Source organism: Schistocerca serialis, chromosome 1 (assembly GCF_023864345.2).
Source record: "Schistocerca serialis cubense isolate TAMUIC-IGC-003099 chromosome 1, iqSchSeri2.2, whole genome shotgun sequence".
NCBI classification, from domain to species: domain Eukaryota; kingdom Metazoa; phylum Arthropoda; class Insecta; order Orthoptera; family Acrididae; genus Schistocerca; species Schistocerca serialis.
The window spans coordinates 640,576,327-640,590,176 of NC_064638.1; the positions used below are offsets into that span (position 1 = coordinate 640,576,327).

The window sequence follows — 13,850 nt, forward strand, 5'->3', positions numbered from 1 at the left end:
TTACTCTGCTTAATAAGGTAACAAGCCTTGCACTGAGACACTTAAAAGTGAGGACGTTGGTCTGTGAAGGGTGTCGCTTAAATCATTGCTGCGCACATCGGCAGTCCTGGACAGCGACTGTGACATCCTTGGTCCACCACAGTACTGGTTGACAACGAGGGGGACCTGTGAATAGGGGGACAGCAGTGCCAGCAGCATGAAGAATGATGGCAGAGATGCCTTTCATGACTACATCAATCGAATTTGAAAGGGAGGAGTCAAAGTGCATAGCAAGTGTATATAAAGGCTGTATATAAGGCCAACTGGCCCTGCAGAATGCCCAATGTGGTGGTGGGGGCGGGGGGCAGCAGGGGAACGATAGAATCACTGGAAAGTGGTCACTGTCACAAAGGTCATCAAGGGATGACCCATGTAAGGAAGCCATGAGGGCAGGGGAGGATATCGTGAGATCGATAGCAGAGAATGTGCCATGAGCAGCACTGAAGTGAATACGGGAACTGTCGTTGAGGGAGGGAGGCAGACATTGCAAATGGTGATTGGCAAAGTCGTTTGCATTCGGATCACTATTGCTTCCAAGTTGGTACATAGGAGGATCCAGTCACTAGTGACATGGGAGCGAACCAAAGTGCAGACCCCATCAGATGCTACCCTGGTACCATCATGGTTCTGACAAAATGCCTGAAAATCACAAAATGTTGGAGAGTTGTCATCATGGAAATGCGTTTCTTGAAGAACAAGAAAGAATGCAGCATAGGAGGAGACAAGACATTGTATTTCTGATAGGTGACAGTAGTATTGGTTGCAATTCCACTGGATAATAGTGTGGCAAGACTCCAAGGTAGACATAAAAATGCCGAGGAGGAGGTCACCGCCAAGGATGGGGTGATAGCCACAAACAAGATGTCAGACTCAGATTGCGCGGCGGAGGGGTGGGGGGGGCTCCTCTATCCAAGGTGGAGGAGGGCAGGGCACAGGAGGGCTACAGGGTTCTGCAAGATCTGGAACCGAAAGAGAGCGGGCGACCTTGGGGTGCACAGATGGTGTGCCCCGTGGTCGAATGGTGGTAAGAGTCTTCTGGCCTGAGAGATGCTGGGGAGAGGGGCCCCAGGGAGATTGATTACCAGTGATGCCGAAGAAGGGGGGACACTCCTTCGCTCGAGAAGGGGGAGCGGCTCCCTAATGGGAGGTCGTGGTAACTCCAGAGGAGGGAGAGGGGAGAGAAGAACAGGGGTGGGGTAAGTAAGGGAGGAGGAGGAGGAGGAGGAGGAGGAAATGAAGTAACAGAGGCAAAAGGTGAAGGAAATGACACTGGATGGAGTCGCTCATACTTTTGGTGAACCTCAGCATAAGACAGGCAATCCACGGATTTATATTCTTCGATCTTCTTTTCTCTCTAGTAAGCTGGGCAATCCAGCGAGCGAGGGGAGTAGCAGTCAGCACAATTGACACACACAGGTGGCAGAACACAGGGGCTTCCCTTATGGGGTGAGTGGGCAACTCACCACACAAAGGGTCCACTGTAGAGCGGGAAGACAAATGCCCAAAACACAAGCACCGAAAGCACCACGTAGGTGAAGGGACGTTAAGGCTTCACGTCACATCTTTAGCACATAACCTTGTCCTTCCATGGGAGGGTACACCCTCGAAAGCCAGAATGAAGGCACCAGTATCGGTGTGGTTGTCTGCGAGACCCTCCTGCAAACGTCAAACAAAATATACACCACACCACGCCACATTAGCCCGGCACTCCTCATAGTTTGCAGGATGTGGTCCCTATGAAAAATTACTCCCTGGACCGTATTCAGTGACTGGTGAGGAGTGAAAGATACCAGGATACTGCCAAGGCAATCACAGGCACCAAGAGCTGTGTATTGGGTGGAAGAAGCAGCTTTAATCAACAGGGAGCCCGACCGCATCTTACTAAGAGACTCCACTTCACCAAATCTGTCTTCAATATTTTTGATGAAAAACAATGGCTTTGTGGCAATGAACGGATCCCCATCTGCCCAAGTGCAGACAAGGTAACAGGGAAAGGGTTTCATCCCAAGACAGTGAGCCTTGCCCTCCTCCAATGGTGTAGCCAGGGAAGCAACGGTTCCCAGTTCAAACGAAGCAGCATTCAATGGTCCTTCACCATTCGAAGAGATGTCCGTCTGAGAACAGCCAGATTTTTTCAGCTCGATACGCTTCATGTGCTAAGCATCTGCCCTGATAACACCCACTCCGCCCAGGGGCTCTCCCCCATGGGCACCACCCAGCCACAGCAAGGGCCGTCTTGCTTGGCAGCTGTTGCTGGGAGTTCTGATGCTCCAAGAAGATAAGCAACCACTCCTTGCCATACATGGGGAGGGAACAGCTCAGGTATCAGTAGTGCGATTCCTGTGTTGTCAGGGGGCTCAGTCATATGTGTACATAACAGCCCCACAACACAGACTGGCAACATGTGCTGCTCACCTAGCAGGGTGGAAGGGGGCTGCTGTGGGGAAGGGTGAGACAAAGGAAGGGGGGAGGGGAATCCACACCTGTGGATGCTAGGGAGGGAGTTCCACCCCATACTAGAAACAGGGTATTTTGAAGTTGAGGTCAAACCTCAAGTGGGGACCTACACGCCAAAAAGGATGAAAGAACAGGCAAAAGGATCAAAAATTGCAACCAATACTGGAAAACAGGTCAACAAAAGCCAGAACACAGAGGGGGGAAGCAGGTGGCAACAGGAAAGGAGTGAGGAGAGGGTGGGAGGACAGGGTGGAGGAAATGCAGCCAGGGAAGGAAGAATTGGCTGCAATAGCTCGGGGCCCTGTATGCGCCAGGCATGAACTGATGAAAGAACCATGAGCCCCCTGGGGGGGGCAATGTATAAGAAAGGAGCAGATTCTATGCGCCTCAGTCTGCGCCATAACAGCAAGGGCAGTGACGAGCCATCAGGCGATGCTGATGTTCACTTGCTGTTCAAGGCTTCATCTATGCTTTGGCAATCTGAATTGGAAACTTCATGGACATTAGCCCAAAACAAATGAATCATTTTTTGATGTGCAGCCTGATGGTCAGGCATTATGTATTAGTAGGTATTAATGTCTGATGTTCAGACACTAAAGCCTCTTTAAATACAGATAATTATGAAAGAGTTAGCAGTTAATTTAACAGCTCAAAGTAGTCATTATGATCAAACAATTCAGCATCACACAGCAAGGACTGAACTCCAGAAGAAAAGCAAATTTGTACACGGCAGTGGGACGGTATAGCTGGACCCCAAAACAATTTCTCAAAGCGACCTTTCAACAACAAGATTTATAACAGGTAACTGGCAGATCTGACAGTGAAAACATATCATGTGCAGACAGCAGCTGAAGTATGCCACAAAGAAAAGCCCTTCTTATTTTTCACCATACAATTTATATAGGCCATGGACAGTCACTTTAAAATAAACTGATTCCAAAATTAATATCACATAGACCCATCGTAACTGTTACTCAGGGTGCTTCCTTACTGAAGCCTGTCACCCTGCTTTTGTTGTGATTTGTGCAACAGTGGGAGCCTAGACCACAGTGCGAAAAAGCAAAGTCAAACAACAAGATAGACAGATAATGTTAGGAACACTGGAAGTTACAAGAATGAGTTAAGTGTGGCACTGGAGTGCAGACAGAAACAGAGCACTCACAGGTGTACATAGTAGACATTCCAGGTTTTTCCCATTAGTTCATCTGTAAAGATGATGATAATTCATTCTGTAGGTCAAACACTGTGCATGTCTAGTGACATGGCCTTTTAAATGAGAAGTTTTGCTGCATAATATATACAATGAAAAACTGAAGAATCACTTCATAACCATTGTTGTCCATGTCATATCACTGGCTGTAATGTACATAATAAGTGTGCTTAATGGCCTCATAAAGAAAACCAATTGGCATTAGTCACACAACAAAATCTGTGTAGTAGTTTCCTACAGAGAATCTTAACATTATCCAAAATTAACAAATACTGTTTCAAAATGTTGTTCTTTCATAATAATATAAAAAGGTAAAACTAAGTCCTAGTTATTAATATGTCAAACTACTTTTAAAATGTAGAAATACATACCTTTGTTTGGTTTACCATTTAATAGTAATGCAGATGGTGAATTGTCATACGCCAACACTTTAACTAAAAAAACTGTGTTTGTTTCTCTGTCGAAAGACTTTTTTGTTGTGATGTTTCCAGTTTTTGGATCAATACTGAAGAGATCAGTGTTGTCATCAGCAAGTGCATATGTCACCTGTAACATGAAGAACATATACATTTAAATTTGAGGAAGTGAAAAATATCGAGCTATTGTATTTCAGTCCCACTCTCACTTGGTCACCACTCTTACAGAAAGTTGTGTTGTACACCTATAAATTCGGTACCTTCTGTCCAATGAGAGCTCCATCTGAGATAGTGAAGTCTATGAGTGAGAGATTGAAAGAGGAAAAGTGAATATAATAGCTGGGACAACTTTAAAGTTCCAGATTTTCCCCCTCTTTTTCTGCCACCAGCTGAGCAGCAAGTAAGGTACAACCCACTTCTCAATTTACAGCAAATAATACATGGATTTCATCATTTAAATATTGTTGTCTTCTGTCCAAATCAAGGCATCTTTAAAGTGGACATACTCATCCATTAGTAAAAGGTATGTGGCCATTAACTGTTAATTAGCCATTGTTACCATAGTTCTGTTGATGTTTAATGTAATATACCATATACCACAACTCTCTGAAATTCAAAAAAATTAATGCAATCTGCTCATGGCATACAACAGATGATGATATCTCTAAGGCTTTAGATCGAAGAGTCTCCTATCTGAAAACAGTAGGGAAAGGCAGAACTGTAGGGAAAGGCAGAACTGTAGGGAAAGGGCTGGAAAATCAATTGGAAAAAAGTAAAGTTATACCATTTCAGTTATCAAGGAGGGCATAGGGAGAAAAATGGAAAGAAGTAGTTAAATGTAATCTGGTTATCCACAAAAATTAGGCTACTTTCACTTTCTGCTAGATGAAAACATAAAATGTATTTTATAGCAGTAGTCAATGGAATCATTAGTTTCGAGTGTATCAAGTGTTTAACATATTAGTATTTCTTTTGGAAAAGACATACCATAGGTATGAGTGGAAACGAGGATAACTGGAAATTCAGTACCATAAATGGAAGAGAGAACCAAGATCCATTAATTGGTGAAATGGCATACTTAATAGAGCTTACTAATTTCTACAGATGTCCTGAAGCTACTCTGCTTGCTGTAAAATATTATGTAAGGAACAGACTAAGAATAGAAGCTTTGGAAAGAGTAGTGGTTGGCTGAGCAGACCAGCAGATACAGTCAATTGAAGGACTCAAAATAAGTGAACATTAAAATTACGTCAGTCCAGCATAATGCATATAAAGTGATACACTTACGAATGCTGTGTGAAGAGCAATACAGACAGAGTAATTATGTTCATGAAAGCAATGGTATATTATAGAACTATCTGTTATTTCTTAAATCTACTGAACATCATTTTACTTGCATTCAGTCCCCTCCTTTCTTTTAACCAAAGTTAGGTGCAACTTGGCTTTCAACACTTGCACTTTTTCTTTCCATTTTTGTTTATGTCCTATTATACAACTTCACAAAGATTAGAAAGGAGGTCTGTAAAATACGATACTATCAATCATATGGACAGTTTTTCACTGTGAATCGCAGTTTTACAATAAGACAATGAAATGTTAACTATTGGTCAGATTTAGTTTATCTGATGAAACTGCTAAAATGAGTAGATGACTGGGTAAAATTAAGATAATATACATCGTTAGTAAATTGGGGGATATAATTATGCATTTTGGATATTTCAAAATTTGTATTACATTGTTTTACATATACTGATAATTTAAAATGGAGGCTACAAAAGGACACCACAAACTTTACTTCACATTACACCACAGACATTTGGATTTTAAAAACCTCAAAAGACAATAAATGGAAAGAAACTTAACAGGAACCAATCCCTATATCAAGTTTGATTATTACTTGCATTTAAAACATAAGCTAAAATAAACTCTACGAGCAGTGAATCATTTGCTGACATAGCAAGAGTCAGAACCTATATTTCAAGATGACGTTAATTTCTTTAGATCCACCTGTTTCCTATCATTTGGATAATTTAGCATAATGTATTGTAAAAACAAGCACACTTGCTTACAATTCTGTGATTTTTTTCTTAAATATCCATTTCAACAGATTGTTTCTGCATGTTATTAAATCTAATTTCAGTTAATAATAATGAAGTAGTGGTGCTAGTAAATACAAAAAGCAATGGTAAAAACAGAGAAGGGTAGAAGCTGAAGCAACTAACCTCAACACTCTTAAATGACCCTACATTCTAACAAAAAGTTATTCCTGTGCAACGCATAAGCTGAAGAAAGCATTTCACTAATCTGCTTCATTAAGCATATTACCTGATTGTGTGCTTCTGTGCCATCAGCATCGATTGCCTTAACTTGCAATACAGGTGTACCAGGTGGCTCATTTTCAGAAACATATCCCGATTCAATTTTTCTAAAAATAGGCACATTGTCATTAACATCCAAAATTTTAATGGTATATCGCTGCTGATGTGCAAGTTGATACTTGTTCTCTACACGAACAGTTAGATGGTATTCTGTTATTGTTTCATAATCGAGTTCTTTCCCTGCTAGTTTAATGTAGGCCTTATCCTTCTTTGCATCTGTCTCCAGGCGAAATGTGGGAACTGAATTTGACTGCTGTGTTTGTCCACTAACAAGCAGAAATTGTAATTCAGGAGAGTTGGGAATATTTGACCTGAAAACAAACAAATTCTGTGAATAAAAAGTTTCATTACAAGCAAATGATTGTTTTTTAAGTGCATCCATTGCAACTTACGAAAGGTCATGTATCTTTAACAAAAACATGGTAATCATATATCTTTTTAATTAGATTATGAATTATATACTACATGTGAATAACAATAAAAGAGAAAAGTTATCTACAAAAGGAAATATGAGCGCTGTGTTATTAATTAAGGATATAAACTTATCTCTGAAATATTTCTATTCATTCTCTACGTTCTATAGCCTATCAAGAGGAAGAATCTTCTGGGATGTGTAACAAGTCAAGCATACATTTACAAAAGAGGAGCTATTCTTAGTAACTGTTTCTGCTGACTGCACTAACAATAACCTATTATACTGCTTAGCACGATGTGTGTTAACATGAGGTAACTGTATCTTAATATTACTGGCAGTAAAGTTGCTACTAAGAAAATATAGGTCCCGTTTGCTCTCTAATATCTTCCACTGGTAGCTTAGTATTTACTATAATATATTGGTAGTTTATACATTACTGATGTTTGAGACTTTAAAAGGTTTCTGGAACCCTATAGTATCATTTTATTACAGCACCCATGTCTGGGTTTCAGGCAGGATCCCCCCACTTCCTTCGAAGCTGAGGTGCTCTTACAATACTGTTAGCGAGCCTATGAAATGCTGTTCAAGTTTAGGGGGAATAGCAAGTGGGCTGAGGCATGAATGGGAATGGGGATTTTCGGGGAAGTATTGTTAGGGTAGTTCATACTGTTGAGCAAAGCCACTGCACCAGGGCAGTGTAGTGGTTAGCCCACCTGAGTTGTGATCAGAAGGCCCAGGTTCAAATCCTAGCCTTGGTGCCAATTTTCATTTGTGCTGCAGTCTGTATATATACAATGAGACATATATACGATGAGACACATATACGATGAGACACATATACGATGAGACACATATACGATGAGACACATATACGATGAGACACATATACGATGAGACACATATACGATGAGACACATATACGATGAGACACATATACGATGAGACACATATACGATGAGACACATATACGATGAGACACATATACGATGAGACACATATACGATGAGACACATATACGATGAGACACATATACGATGAGACACATATACGATGAGACCCAAAAGTCTTCCGGCGTATACAATCTTCAAATAATGTAGGAGAGCGCAGCTGGGTGACATCATCGACAACCACCACTATTTTGCCAGTTCTGCCATTTCCAATGCACAACTACAGGCAGTAATTGCTATGCAAGAGGATTTAAAACCTCAATTTGCGGAAAGACTACAGAAACACATATGGCCGCACACCAACCCTGTAAACAGTAGTGTCATCAGAAACCAAAGATGACTGACATCAGAAGTTATAGATAGGGAAATTAATAATCATGGGTGATTAACTCTGCCCTCTGTTATTTGAGAAGTGAGAGAGCATGATTCCATGCAGAATTTAAACAAAAACTACCACCTCTATTTATAAGATTACTTGCTAATTTAATTTCAAGCATTTTCTTAGTAACACTATCTAAACAATTAGAAGTGCATGACAGAATCCTGTGTTGCTGTATTCCATAGGGTGATTGACAAGACAGGGTTCTGCTATGGCACATGTGCTCTCCTGTTGTTAAGTGTGTGTGTGACGCCTATGCTCAGCATACTGGTCTTACACAGCCCCGATAGTCTGGCCAATAGACGACATGCTACAACTGCAAGGTATACAGTAGACACCCACCTTACACAAACCAAGATCATTCTTCACAGAAACTTAAAGAACCTTGTCTTAGACAGACGTCAAAAACACGTTTCGCATCATATTTCCACAAAATATGATCAACCCTCTCCAAAATGCTCCCTGTATATGGCAAAAAGACAGTACACTTCGGTGCCACCTCAGTGTTATAACCACTCGCCCAGTGCACAGTTTGTTGATAGTGCAATGCTCATCTGATCTGTCTTTTACTACATCCATTCTAACCAAACATGACCACCATATGGGTTAACTAGGCTGACAAACTCTCAGGATCTGAAATGAAGTGAACCTTGTGAACCAAGGTAAGAAGCATCCCTTGACAACTATCAGAATGCAGATACAAGTCAGTGGGAGTGGAGTCCCTATAAATGGCACGTCCCAATGTACCATCAATCTTCCTCTTACCGAACACATCAAAGAACGGAAGACAGCTATACTTTTCCACCTCAAATATGAAACAAATATTTGGGAAGGTCGTTTTTTAGGATCTTCTCATCTGTATTCCAAGTAGTCAGCGAGTCATAAGACACGCTGTGAAAAGGTCGGGATAAATTTATGAAACACCCTGCCGCTGCTTTTTGTGACATAGTGCAGTAAAGAGAATGGGGCCATTGCCTGTTCATGACCACAATCCAGTGACCGACCTTCCCTCATGTTTCTAATCTCCACTCCTAGCTTTCCACCCTGCTACACCCATAGAACTATTTACCCCTTAATATGGCTCTGGTGATATTTGATGTAGTACAACATTTATTATTTGTTCTTAACCCACTTCATTTCCAAATGAACATGAATTTTAATCCCTTACGACAAATGCGAATTCACATCATACCAGTACTGAGCTAATAAACAGAAGGTTAGCTGTTTTTGAGTGGCTGTGGCTGTGCCAGTAGATGCTGATTCTTCATAAAGCCAGCAATGATTCTGACAAGTGCTTTATTCTCCCCCCCCCCCCCCTTCCCCGGAAAATTTAAATAGTTTAATTCTGTACTGGGAAACATCTTCCAAACAAAATTTGGTTTTCAAGATACTCAAGAAAAGTCGAGAAAAACCTTAAAAAGTTACCTTTAAACGCACCACTGATCAGGATCTTCAGTATGTTATTCATTATGCTGCCCCCTACTATTTTACAAAAATTTGGGACTATGTGAAGTTTTTCCCCTAATTTTCCTTCATTGACTGGACCACTGGAGAAACAGGGCAAGCTTACGAAAAAAATTATTTTTGTGTTCTATTCTGCAAATCACAGGTCTGCTGAAAATGATTTTTGCCATTGACAATAAATACAACTACACAGCAAATGTGCTGATACTTGGGCGTAAGAATTCTAAGGTTCTTTGACAGGTCTCTATAAGCAGGGCAGTATTTGCTTTTATCAACACAAACTACTATATTGTTATTGGTAGTGCTATAAGACCATAACTGTTCATACCATTAATTTTAATGTAACATCCCACTTTTTCTGATAATCTTGAAAAACACACCAAAACATTATTTGTTCTAAAACCCAAACTGGGAGTGTGTAAGATTAATTACAGAATAGCACTTTTGTTTAAATGTAAATCAGAGCTATTCACTCTTCACAAAGCTAATTAACATCTAAAATATTTTCAAGGAAAACATGAATCATCTTTAATTAACACAAATGTTTTTGAATTACAAGACCATCAAATTTTAAAAAATAAATGACTTACTGGGCCTTGATGGTAATAATAGGAGCACTGAAATCCGAATAGTTCTCAGGTATTTGGTATACATTATCAAAAGGGTCTGGCTCAATTGTAGGGCTCTTCTTGTTAGTCTCTACAACAACTATCTCCAGGTCAACAGTTGCCGATAGTGGTGGGACCCCATGATCAGTTGCCTTAGCTACCAATCTGAACGTGTAGCCTATGTCTTTCTGGAACATATTTATAACACGATTCAGCATTTGTGTGCACCAATAAATTCAGTTGTGAAAGTTATGAGTAAGTATCTTACATCATTAATTGGACTATCCAATAATATAACGCCAGAACTTCTATCAATGCGGAAGTATTTTCTGTCAGTTGGCTGTTTTGGAGCAGGTTCTAGATCATACGATACAATGCTGTTGTTTCCATCATCTATGTCCAGTGCTGACACCCTCATCACTTCCTGTCCAAGCTTCAGATCTTGAGGTGCAGATTCTTGGTAATGCTGCAAAAAAATTAAGTAATTTTATTTATTAATTGCACAAAATTTTCAAAATTAAATGTAGGACTGATACCTTGGACCAGAACTATGATAGCTATTCAACTGGTGAACTATTTCAAAAAAGTGAAAACAACGCAATTGGTGCCTTTCACACAAAATAAATTTAATATTTTGGCAAACCCATACTCTGCTACAGCAACAATGCAAGTAGTGACTCACTCTGGTTTCACACAGGTGACATGCCCTGACTTTGCACAGGTAGCATCACGTACCTGTGGCTGGACGATTTGCCTGGCATAGCAGTAATTTTGCTTATGGGCCACTGTGTTGGGTTATGATCAAAATTCAGAGAACATCGTTAGGTAACTGAATAACATCAGTTTCATGTAACTTTAAATATTTAAACAGCATACCCAGGAAAGCTCTCAGGATCTACAAATATTATCTGTTCCATGTTTAATATGGTACTCACACCCCTTGAACAGTAACTGTGCACCAAAAACACATCTGTACTCATTTGCTTAATATCCAATACAGACTACATCACAGGTCATTTAGGAACCCTGTGGTAGCTTGCGCCAGCCTCTCTGTAGCAGTAGCTCATGGCGGCATCATAAGGTCACTAACAAAAAATTTTATTTACTGTTTGGATAAACCACAATGAGTACCAAGGATGGCTTTATTTTCAGTTTGTAGGTTTGCAGTCTCTACATTTATCTCTGCAAATCATAATGGATTGCTCTTTCAAACACTAACACCTGATTTTGGTCATACATTCAACTTTATTTTACTATATGGTAGTATTACTTTGCATAAATACAGAGTGTGTCCAAGAAATAAGTTGAGTAAGTCCATAAATAACAATTTATTGAAAACAAAAGTATGAATATTTAGTATTTTTCAAAATAGCACCCTTGGACATCACTTCACTTCACTTCTTCCAGTGATTCCACCAGCACTAATAGGCTTTCTGGAACATGTTCGGTCCTTCAGACATATTGTCACAGCAACTTTCACATCATCTACCATTCCAAAATTACGGCCCTTTTAAGCTTCTCTTTATTTGAGGACACAAAAATAAGTCTACCAGTGCCAGCTTGCGACCGTATGGTGGCTGGGGCAGCAATGCCCCACTGTGCCTGGTCAGGAACTCGCTAACAGTGAAGGCAGTGTGAGATGGCGTGTTGTGATGATGGAGTCCCCCAGTTTCCCATGATATCCTCCTGAAGCAAAGCACTCGGTTTTGGACCCTTTCAAGGACTTGCAGGTAAAACTGGCTGTTGACAGTTTGGCCCTGTGGCACAAACCCAGAGCGGATATACTATTGGAATCAAGAAAGAGGCCAAGTATCGCCTTCACCTAGGATTTTGCAATTCTTGCCTTTTTTGGCTTGCTTCTGCAGTGACACTCTCAGAGCCTGATTTCCCTGATGTAACAAAATTTAATGGCATGTCACTGTTCAGTGGATCATGGCCTTTCGTTCTCTTAATGCATCACTTGTACACAGGTACACCCTATGAGCAATCTGCACTGGTCAATGGCCAGCAGGAAACGACTGAGGAATGCTATACCTTCCCAAGACTGTCTCCCACCAGCTTTTCTCTCACCTGTCACAACACTGCAGTCAACCGGCGTGCATGTAATATATGGCCGATTCTGCCTGTCACTCTGGGAACGTGTGGCAGAAAGACCATAACCAACATCTTTTTCCTATGTGTCACTTCACCGAGTGTTTAACTCTGTTATACTTCTAATACAACTGGTGGAGTACCCATTGATCCTCAGACAACCTTCCAGGTGTGGCATTTTGTGCCTGAGGTGTTGCATCTCACATATTCGTCTTGCTCACATTAGAAGCTTATTAATCATGCCTCTTCTGACTCGGATGGTGATATGACAGTTTGTGCAGGTATTGGTCCATGTGTGTTGGTATTCGATACACACTGTGTCCCAGGTTTTCACCATCCCTTGCGACCAGCTATCTAGAAATCGTAGTTGTCTGTCCTTTTCTACTTCCACGGTAAATTTTATGTTGGCATGGATGCTGTTGAAGTCACAAAGCTGTTCCTCAACAAGTATCCACATAGTGAAGATACCATCGATGTACCTGTACCATACCTTAGGTTTACAAGGTGCTAAGTCCAGTGCATGTACTTCAAAATATTCCATGAAGAAGTCTGCTACCACTGGACTAAGAAGACTACCCATGCTGAAGCCTTCCAGTTGTTCATACAAGTTGCCATTTCATGTGAAATAACTTGGGGTGAGACATGCATGAAAAACCTTGGTGTTGTCTTGCAACCTAATTGAACTGATGTGCTACAGAGTGTCACTGAGTGGCACTTTGGTAAACAAAGAAACAACATCAAGCTGACCAGGATGACATTTGGGGCGAGTTTTAGTTTCTTCAGCTCCTCAGTGAAATATCCTGATTCCTTTACGTACATGTCTATCTTACCCATGTGCGTATGGAGCAGCGAGGCCAGGTGTTTTGCCAGTTTGCATGTCAGTGAGCAGGTAGCAGTAACAATCAGACTCAGTGGAACATAATTCTTACAGATTTTTGGTAATACATACAGCATTAGGTCGTAGAGCTTCTGTGTTGTGCAGGTTCTTCTATATGCCCGCCAAAGTGACACTTCAGAGAAAGGAATGTAAGGTATGGCCTTTTAGCCATACGTTCCCAGAGAGAGAGAGAGAGAGAGAGAGAGAGAGAATTGGCCGTATGCTGCGCACACATGGCATAAAGACTATTTGCAAACTGACAAAGAAGACCAAAGAGTGTCTCATATCAATAAAGGAGGAAAGAGACCCACTCGCAGTGTCAAGAATATATATACCACATACCATGCATATGTGGAAAAGTTTTATGTTGGCATGACTGGATGACACCAGGAGCACAGAACATACGCGACATGGCAGGTTGGGGCAGATGGAGAAATCTGCCATGGTAGAGCACGCACTGTCTGATGCCAACCACATAGAAAAATTAGCTAACATAGGAGTTCTGGCTGTAGAGAAGATCTATCAAACGTGCTTGTTCAGAGAAGCTATAGAAATACACAAACATGAGA

The 13,850-nt window shown here is 40.9% G+C and overlaps 1 protein-coding gene across 1 annotated transcript in view; it reads right to left on the bottom strand.

Annotated features, from left to right (window-relative positions):
* The window catches only part of LOC126478846 (DE-cadherin), a 650,134-nt gene that overhangs the window by 45,273 nt on the left and 591,011 nt on the right, over positions 1-13,850 (bottom strand). Inside the window, exons 6-9 of the mRNA XM_050103733.1 lie at positions 10,582-10,779; positions 10,296-10,501; positions 6,448-6,811; positions 4,078-4,252 (exon numbers count right to left, since the gene is read on the bottom strand). Of these exons, the coding sequence (XP_049959690.1) occupies positions 4,078-4,252; positions 6,448-6,811; positions 10,296-10,501; positions 10,582-10,779 (943 nt within the window). The remainder of the gene's footprint in view (positions 1-4,077; positions 4,253-6,447; positions 6,812-10,295; positions 10,502-10,581; positions 10,780-13,850) is intronic.